Source organism: Megalops cyprinoides, chromosome 12 (genome assembly GCF_013368585.1).
Source record: "Megalops cyprinoides isolate fMegCyp1 chromosome 12, fMegCyp1.pri, whole genome shotgun sequence".
NCBI classification, from domain to species: Eukaryota; Metazoa; Chordata; class Actinopteri; order Elopiformes; family Megalopidae; genus Megalops; species Megalops cyprinoides.
The window spans coordinates 3,899,785-3,909,568 of NC_050594.1; the positions used below are offsets into that span (position 1 = coordinate 3,899,785).

At 44.6% G+C, this 9,784-nt stretch overlaps 1 protein-coding gene across 1 annotated transcript; it reads right to left on the bottom strand.

The window, feature by feature from the left end:
* Positions 1 to 400: 400 nt before the first annotated feature.
* Positions 401 to 9,484, bottom strand: txlnbb (taxilin beta b). The gene is made up of 10 exons (XM_036541707.1): positions 9,396 to 9,484; positions 7,462 to 7,773; positions 6,691 to 6,782; positions 5,760 to 5,930; positions 5,105 to 5,299; positions 4,058 to 4,177; positions 3,314 to 3,388; positions 2,525 to 2,617; positions 2,084 to 2,179; positions 401 to 1,434 (listed from the first exon to the last, which is right to left on the bottom strand). Exons 2-10 carry the CDS (start codon positions 7,769 to 7,771, stop codon positions 895 to 897), a joined length of 1,692 nt encoding a protein of 563 aa, XP_036397600.1. The 5' UTR covers positions 7,772 to 7,773; positions 9,396 to 9,484; the 3' UTR covers positions 401 to 894.
* Between the last annotated feature and the right edge of the window lie 300 nt (positions 9,485 to 9,784).

Genomic DNA, 9,784 nt, shown 5'->3' on the forward strand with positions numbered 1-9,784 from the left:
ACGTGTTCACGAAAGGATGTGTGGGGTGTTCAGGACTAACTGTTTGCTCTATAGAATTGAATTGCTGAAAATATATTGAGTGTATCTATTGAGTATATCTTCTATTTTCTACATCCTGACAATAATGTGGAATAATATTTATGTTCAATATTCATTATTCACACATTAATGTAATGTCATGCAATATTATAAAACACATTATTTATTTTTTAACAAAAAGAAGCCTATTTAACCTTGTATGTATTTACACAAAAACTCTTGATAGATTTGAACTGTTTTGCTGTGAAATTTGTCATGTATGAGAGCATCTGCTAATCCTCAAGGTATCTGCAAACTAACCAGGGCTAATTTTAAAGATATCAAGATATCTTTAGTCAAGCAAAAAATATGAAGCAAAAGCCATTGTCCAACAGCGGCATTCTGTAGGCCTTTATTAGATGACATCACTGCTTGTGTGTTCTTTAGTTTTTGGATACAAAAGATCAGTGATCGAGACAAATGTCATTGGAGATAAAAAAAATCCTACCCAACATTCTGATGTCTGCAAACACTAAAAAAGAAAACAGTTCAATATCTGTTTGTAGCCTTTGGGAAAGCACATTCTTCAACTGTCCACTCTTCAGAACCACCAGCATAGGCTAACAAAATGAATGAATTATTCTTTGGGCAGACAAATTATGAGCCAATCCAAGCTCCCCTGCAGGTTATAGCTCGCCCAAAACTTACAATTTTAAGCAAGTGTTGCTTTGTCCTTAGTTGCAGAACTATATGAAAAATAAAATTTCTGTAAAAAACAAAAAGTAACACTTGCTTAAAGTTGTTGGTTATAGCTGAGGACAAACCAAGATGCGGGAGGATTGAACAGTGCCCACGATTCAGACAGCACTTTTATCTTCAGTCGACCGCTTCCATGTCACTCTCTGTGTGCTCCTGGGTGCTGGACTCAGTGGGAGCTGGCAGGGTAGTGTCTGATTCGCCGTTTGATTCGCTCGGGCTGCTGTCGGACACTGTCGGGTGGGCGTTGTCAGAGACTACCTCCTGGGTGTCTTCAGAAGTGTCCAGGACCTCTGCATCCAGGTTCGACTCGTCGTCCTGGCCGAGCCCCGCCGCAATGTGTGAAACCATGAAAGAGGAGGCGATTTCCTGCAGCCGGGCTTGCTGGGCCTTCAGGCTGGCCAGCTCTGTGGTCAGGGGTGTTTCCTGGGTGGGGGTCACCTCGGGGGACGCCTCCTCTGGGGTGCTCACTTCCTCCGGGGCGCTCACCTCCTCCACCTTTGCGTTGGCCTCCGCCTCCTGACCTGACTGCTGGCCCCCCGGGGCCTGCTGGAGCTTCTGCTGCAGGTCCTTCCTCTCCTCCTGCAGTGCCCGGCAGAGCTTCTCCAGCTTCTGCGTCTTCACGGTGAAGAGCTCAAACTCCTTATCCCTCAGAGTTTTCTACAAGGTAAAAACAGTGCAGCATAGCGGTAAGAAGCAGGGCACGTTACTGAAAGGTTGCTGGCTCGATTCCCCGCTGGGGCACTGCTGCTGTACCCTTGGGCAAGGTACTTAACCCAGAATTGCCTCAATAAATACCCAGCTGTATAAATGGATAACGTGAAATTCTAACCTGTGTAAGTCAGTCTGGATAAGAGCGTCTGCTAAATGCAATGAAAAAGGAGGACACGTCAGACTGCTAGGCAGGGATCACAGCTCACTCTGCTCTTGGCCTTACATTGCTTTATTTAGATAACAGTTATCCTTACGTAGGCCCAATCAGTTTGTTTTTCTATACTGTGCATTTACATATGCCATAAATACACATCTACATGTTTTTAGAGGTAGATATTCAGGTTGAAAAACTTTGCACAACAGTACAACATATTTGCCCTGCACATGTGTCAAACCTGCTACCGTTTTACAAAGGTAGCTTCCCAAACACTGCCCCTTAGACATCTGCTGATTAAAGGCCTACACAGAGGTTAGTAAAACCGTCCATAATATCATTATTGATGCTATCAAAGGTTGTACCGGCAATGGAAAATGTCTTCACACAGAGGACAGCACTAAGAAACAGAGAGGAGTGGAGACCAGCGTAGTGTTTCACCTCTTCCACCATGTCCAGAAGAGCCTTGTTGCACCCCTCAAAGCGTGACTTCCAGGCATTCGCCTCCTTCTCCAGTTTCCGCATCTTCTTTGCCATCTAGGAAAACAAAGCCTCACAGTCAATAACGATTTTTAAAGTGGCATCTTACATATACCAGCCCACCACAGTATGCTGATAGCTCATTTCATGACAGTAATAAAACAGCCCTAATATTGGTTGTGTCTTTCGCTGACTGACTAGCGCCCCCTCCCTCCCCAAAGTAGCCCCCATTTTGCTACTAGATTGTGACAAAGTCACAGCATTGTTGCCACTGAATAGTGCCTGTTCTTGTTTCCTGTGCAGGGACAGACTTCACAAGGAAGATGGGCGGTTGACTTCCTCCCATTAACAGCAGTTTTAGTGAGATATAAGGGATGGGGCAGACGGGAGAGAGGTCCTGACCTTGTCCATGTCCTGTTTGAAGCTGGCGTACACCCCGTTGCTTTTGGACACAGTGCCCTGGAATTCCTCAAATTTCTCTGAGTACATAGAAAGCTGTGGAAAGAAACGAATAAAATCAGTCCTGAAAAGCAGCCAGAGAAGAAAAGATGTTAAATGTTGACTCTCTCTCTTAAGAATTTTCAGAATTTAAGCCTGCGCATTGATGGGAAATAAATTTGGTCATGGTTTAATTACGTATATTTAATCATGCCTCCTTAGGCACAGCTGAAATATATTTTTGTGAGCTTAAGTAAACTGAAAAGGTTTGCTATGCATTTCACTGTGCCCTCCTTCTGTTTAAGATCATATAAAGATCTGTGAATCTGTATCTTCATGTCAGGGACACATGGATACACTGAGAATATGAACTTCTGTTCATAAATGTAAGGTTCACTCAAAGACAGGGATGGAGCACTACATGGACGCATCAAAACTAGGGTCAGATGTGGCGGAGGGTGTTCTTGTAGACAGGGTTACTTTATCATGCAGAATCAAACATGTCTGAAAAACACTTCTTAAAATGTTGAAAATCCTTTATTCTCTCGGCATGTTCATGTTAGCACCAAGTTAAAAACAGAACACCAATGTGTTTCCTTTTTTCTTTTATTTATATATTTATTTTATGCTTTAACTGGATGTGTGGAATCAATACTTGCAATGTGACTTCCTGTTTCTGTCTCGGTGCTGTTTAATCCGAGGGCTGCAGTGGATTGTGGGAAAGTGGGTGGGGTGGCAGGGTGGGAGACTCACCTGGGCCTTCATCTCCTTCTCCTGCTCTTTCAGGAGCTTCACCTGGAGCTTGCACTCAGCCGCCTGCTTCAGAAGCTGCAGTCAGACACACAGTGTGGGGTAAACACTCAGTCTCTTCACCCATAACTCTTGTTTATTTAGAGCCAGTGTTTCTTCTTAATACCTCTGTATACAGTGGGTTTCATATTTTTTGGTAGAAGCAGTAATGACCAGGGGAAACCAATCAGATGGAATTCTTTACCAATTTGGTTTTCATTTGGGTTACACCGATAAAACTGGGGGACACAATACTATATATAAGTTTGTTTTAATTAATCTTCCAATGATAAAAAAAAACATCTGCAAATGTGGCAGAATATATGGTGTAATATTCAATGCTTTCATTTTCAAACACACCCACAGGCCACTCTGAGCAAAAATCATGTTGTTCTAAATGTTGCTTAAAATAATTTAAACAAATTATAGCAGTAAATGATCGAGTAAGACTTCCTGAATCATTGTGTTTACTATCACTGTTTCACTGGTAAATAAAATAAAATAAATAAATAAATAGATAAATAAAATTTACGAGTTGTAGTGACCTTATTCAGCTGTCTTTTAATAAAAGAATAGGACGATGAAGGTGAATGTGCTCCATATATTTTGTTAGTAAATTAAACAGGGTTCATTTCCTGCAGTGAGACTAGTCAGTACAGTCCTCTTTCATGTGTGAAAAGCTGAGGTTAAAATAACATTGTGACTCACATGTTCCTTCTCTATCCTGTGTTTCTCCTCAGCATCCTTCAGAAGCAGGTTGGCCTGCTGAAGTTTTGTCTCGGCCAGTTTCTGCTGCAAGTCGCGGTGTTTGAACACCTTCTCCAAGTTCTGTGTGGGGAAATGGCGGAAAAAGACATTGTTTTTCAGTACTGTGATGTAATGCAGTGTAAAGTAACGTAATTCTTGTGCTTCTTGTGCTAGAAGCATAATGGCCACAAAAATCTGACTAGTGTCACACTTGAAGAACAAAAATTAGGAATGTCCGCTAATCTTAAGTGAGTATGGCATACCACCATGAACACAGAGAGAGGTATGCTCAAAACAGGATTTTTTTTTTTTGTAGGAATTTTTATTTTTTTAAATATACTTTCTTTCTTGTCATTATTGAGAGTCAGCATTCCAGCCGCATTGAGCACATTTATATGGCTGCCTGGGTAGTTTTTACTGAAGCAGTTCAGGTTTAATGACTCTGTTTAAGGGTACAACAGTGATGCCCCACCTGCCGCTGGCGCTTACAGCTTCCTGATTAAAGACAAGGTTCCCTGATGACTGATTCACAATACCCCCAACACTAAACATCTGAAAAACGTTCACAGAGCCAGAGCTCCATGGATACTCCACTTACTGACAAACATCCATATTACACCACTGGTTCTTATAGACAGGCAGTTACATTATATTATATTCTTTTAGCAGACTGTCTTATCCAGAGCGACTTCCAGCACAATAGAACATAAGTGTATCCGTTCAAGTTGTATGAGCAACAGTGACAGACCAGGCTAACACTCCCAGACCAGTGAGTGAGAGCACAACACTGTTCAAGCCCTACCCCAAGTTAACCTGTGCAACCTGACCACACAGCCTAGAAACGAAGGGAAAAGCCTTGAAACTAAGGGACAGTTAGAGGACACCTGTAAAATAAGGATCACTGCTACAGGACACTTGGCTCTGGCAGTGGTCAAATGATCTGGTGCCCTCCATGGAGCAGGTTTGGATGATCATGTGATCACGTGCGGGCGTGACATGGGCCTGTACCTCTTCCCTCTTGTCGTACTGGGCGATGAGTGACTTGAGCTTCTCGGCCAGGTCGCTGTTCTCCTTGCAAAGCTTGGTGTTGCGGTCGCTGTGCTCCTCGATCTGGGCCTGGATGTCGGTCAGCGTGCTCTGGAAGTGTGTGGTGATCTCCTTACGCTTCAGGTCATCCTCTCGGCACCTCTGGAGAGTCTCCTCCTGCAGGTGAAGCAGACAGAAAACAGCAGTCAGTGGAGTGGTCCCACCTCCCCTCCAAAATTATATATGTACATACACATTCACACACACACACACACACACACACACGCACACACACACACACACACAAACTGAGATGTCAGTTTTCAGACCCTGTTTTTCTTCCTTTTATGACACAGCCAGATTTTGTACAGTGCTTCATCTCACAATTATGCAAGAATGAAAAAAAAAAAACAGTATTGCTAAAACTTGTCATTCAAAGTTCAGGATAATACACACCAGAGTGGCTAGATGGGATTCCCCCCTTAGGTTGAAAAAGTGATAATGAAATAAGGAAGTATGAATACAGACTGCATAGATGAAGTATAAATCGGGACGTGACCGATTTTGAGAACATATTGTAAATGAACACCGATGATCAAACACGCATGCAGACTGGGCACGGCTCGGCCCCGCCCACCTTCAGGGTCTTGTTGTGCCTTTGCAGCTCCCGGCACAGGCCCTCCAGCTTGCTGCGGGCCAGCACGGCCCGGCTGTGCTCCCCCTGCAGCTGGTCCTTCTCCTTCATCACCTGCACCAGCTTCTTCTGCAGGGCCTTCAACTGCTTCTGCTCCGCCCGGTGCTCCTCCAGCTGCAAAAAACCCAGGCAAACAGACGTGACAGTCTGATTGTGAATCAGCACCACAAATCAACCAATGGCTTGGGATGTACTCATCCACGCATCCAGCAAAGCACCTTCCCTGGAGTTTATCGTGAAGTTCCGAAGATTTGTTTTCTGTAAAACTTACAAACTGATGTTAGGCTGTTGTTATAGGTCCTCTACATGGTAAATGATCATTTTAAGGTGAACTAGAGATTTTTTTTTTTAGAGGACAGGTCCAGGTGTTGTTCAGGTACTGCATACACCTGTGCAGTGCAGGTAGCTCTACTGTAATCATCGCAGTGTGCTGTGCTGTGCAGTAAACCTGACCAGGGAAAGCTGCTTTTAGATACTGAGTTACAAACATGTTATTGAAAATTTATGTGATTTATTGAAAATTTATGTGATTCCCATAGCTAGATGGTTATTAGTCCAATAAATCCATTAATGAGGATCTTTAAACTGGAGCTGGTGGCGAGATCACAAATTTGCAAGCAATCGGGCAAAGCGGGCCTCTTCAACGGTTTTGTCTGCCGTACGGCCTTGCAGCGGCTGTCAGCTTGCTTTTGCAACTTCAACATGCTGAATATGTGCTGCAGGTCATACCGTCGCAAGGCAAATGACATGAAGATCTCCCAGGTGCTTAAGTCAGTCTCATGCCATTTTTTTCCCTATCTTTTAGGAAAAATCTATTTGATTTGTCCTCATACTGTACGTGCCACCTGTCTCTCCACTGCTTGCAAACACTCACCAGTTCGGCGTGCTTCCTGATAATGGCCTCCAGCTTCTCCTCGGGAGTGCTGAGCTTGTTTAAGCTCTGCATCAGCAGCATGGCCTCCTTTCCTGTGAGGACGGAGAGCAATCTCACAGCAACCACTCTCACACAGAGGGGGTTCTCAGTGTGAACCATATTTAACAGCAGCTTTTCCTGCACAGAAGGAAGTACTCCTAAACACTGCAAGTTGAAAAGAGCAAAGTACCCATACTGAAGGAACATTTCTTTAGGAAATGTATCACTTTATGGAAAGATTTAACAAAGACATTCAGTGTTGAGACTGTTGACTTCTTTGTCACAGGGGTAAGTATAAGCTTATCTTCCTCAATGTCTGAATATAATTCCATTGTTATAATTGCTTTTAGGACTTGTGTCTCAAAGCCCAGCACCCCTCAGGTAACAATAAATTGAGGATAAAATGGACAATACAATATTAAAACATGATTGTCAGTTTAAATATAAATATACAGCACTGTGGAACAACCTATAAGATTATGGATGCATTTTTTGCTGAAGTCCCCACTGTAATCCCTTATTCAGATTGAACACAATTTTTTCTGTTGTTGGGTTGGTTTAGTTAGAAATACAGTACATCTGTTTAAAGCTATTCTAAGGTGCATGTTGGTTTGGGCTGTAACTTAAGCAACATACACCGAAGCTTAATTAATACTGACTTCCCTGACCCTCAGTTATGCGATTCAGGAGCAGTCATGTGAACAGCAGACTGCAGACCTCAGGAACACCCACCCAGACTCTTCAGCATCTTCTTCTCCAGCTTCTGGTCCTTGCCGCTGCCCGCATCCTTGGTAACCGTGACGTCCCCGCCCTGCTCGAGAAGCGCCCCCTCCTCTGTCCCCTCGGGCTCCGCCGGGGTGGGGTCTGTCTGGTACGAGCTGATGATGTCCTCCAGCTGCTTGCTGAAGTCGTCTGATAGGTCCACGGTCGGCCCCTGGGTGCTGCCGGCCTCGGCCTCGGCCTCGGCCTCGGCAGCGGGGGAAAGGCTCTGAACAGAAGTGGCCTCCGAGGGCTGGAACTGGCTCTCCATCTTAACAGACATGGCTGAGAGGGGAGGATCGTCTGTTACAGACCTGTTTATGGGCTGGCGGGATGGTCATTTCCTCTGGCAAACTTTGTGCTTGTGCATTAAAAAGGGACTACCCAGACAGGGAACGCATAGCAGACCATTTACCCCTCTTCAAAGTTCCACACAGACAACAACAGAGTTCTACACTATAGCACTCTCTTCCACTGGTCCTAGGGTCAAGTGAGAATAAAAAGTTCTTTCTCTTTCCATGTTGATTTGACATTATATCCCTTTGTCCTTATCTTAATTTCCTGTAATTATCTGTCAATTATATCAAACTAATTTGGCACTAGCTACTAACATGGCCTCTGTCCCCTTGACAAATTTTAAGATTAAATGCTGTGAAACTACCCATTGGTACACAAGTGTGTGGTTCATGAGCATTGTTTAGGAATTATGCGTAGGGTGGTGTGAGATTAGGGCCTGAATTTAGGGTTAAGGCTGCATTTGAGGAAAATTTTATGAATCACGGGCAGATATTTATATAAACCACAAGCCTGTTACACATTTTCACTGGAAGCTGTAGACACATAACACACATGAATTAGTTACACAGTAGTTACAACGTAATTACACCAGTAAATATCATGCATCATATCATACTGGCTAATTTTCCAGCATTTAAGGTTAGCCAAAGCCCAGAATGTATGCAAATTTTTAAATATCAGCCGTTGCAGAACTACATGCATAACATTAATGCGTATGTAAAAGTTCCAGTGATAAATGCTGTAATATATGCCGTGTATTTCACCATATGTTCACATACTGTATACACTTTGTCATAAGGGTGTTTATCCTTGGGCTTTGTATGTTCCTCATTTGCTCCAGCTAAACAGGCTAAACTTAGCCCTTGACGCCCCGCCCCCCTTCCCACATGCCCCCTCCCCCGTACTTCCACAAGTGGGCTCATGACACCTGCTCTGGATTCACGCTCTATTTTTGGAGCGTCTTTATATGGTCAAGCTATTTCTTATCCCAGTCGTGCCTCCAGCCTGGATGTCGGCATCGCTGCCTCTCCACAAACGCATTTCAGAAGAAAACAGACGGAGGGGCCGTTTCCAGCGTACAGGCTTAGCAACTTGTCCACATGCGTGCTAACATGTTGCATTCTTCAAATACAGTTATAATTGACTACCCGATCATGCTGTCAAAGAAGATGAAAGCACTGAGGAAGTACTGCTGACAGGCTCAGCGCATGCCAAATACTGTCACATGTCACCCCCTACATACGCTTGCCTGAGTGTAACACCCACTGTATCAAGGTTCAGTTTTAACTCAAAAATTGAATTGAAAATTGACACACTGTCAGCCACGTCCTGAAAGGCTGAGTCAGTCTGCAGTCTGCAAAGTTCCCCTCGTCTGTCACATCGTTTCACATCGTCCGTCTGGAAGACACTGCCTCTTGTTGTTCTAAGTTTTGCGCAAGCTCATGCACCACATAGTGACATAGGGTAGAGAGTCACATGGCACATGTGATTGCTTAAGAAGCCTGTGCCTTTTGAGTTTTCCTTTATTTTAAAAAATGGAACTAACTGATCTTATACCAGAGACGCACTGAAAGCACAAACACGGCGCGTGCGACATGCGGGTAACCTACCACCAGGCGTGCAGCGGGCTGTCCGAACGCAGGTCCTGATCTCACAGAGCAGGGGAGACCGAGCTGCCACTCACGGGGACGCGCGGGGAGAAAAGAGACCAGAGGGGAGAAGAGGGGAGAGGGGAGGGGTGGGGAGGGGGTCTGAAAGCAGGCGGCCGTGGGGGGCCGCAGCTGTGACAAGCAGACCTCAAAATAACCAGGCAGGACTCTCAGCTCTCGAGCACAGACCAGCGCTAGAGTGGAGCACGATGGGAGCCTCTCTGGACATGGAGCCTGGTGACTGAAACTGGCCACAGTCAGGGAACGGCAAAAAAAGAGTGGCGTCCATTGGAGATCCGAAACTTACTGGTTGATGCCCCCCAGCCCAGGTCTTCGTTGCTTATCTAGAG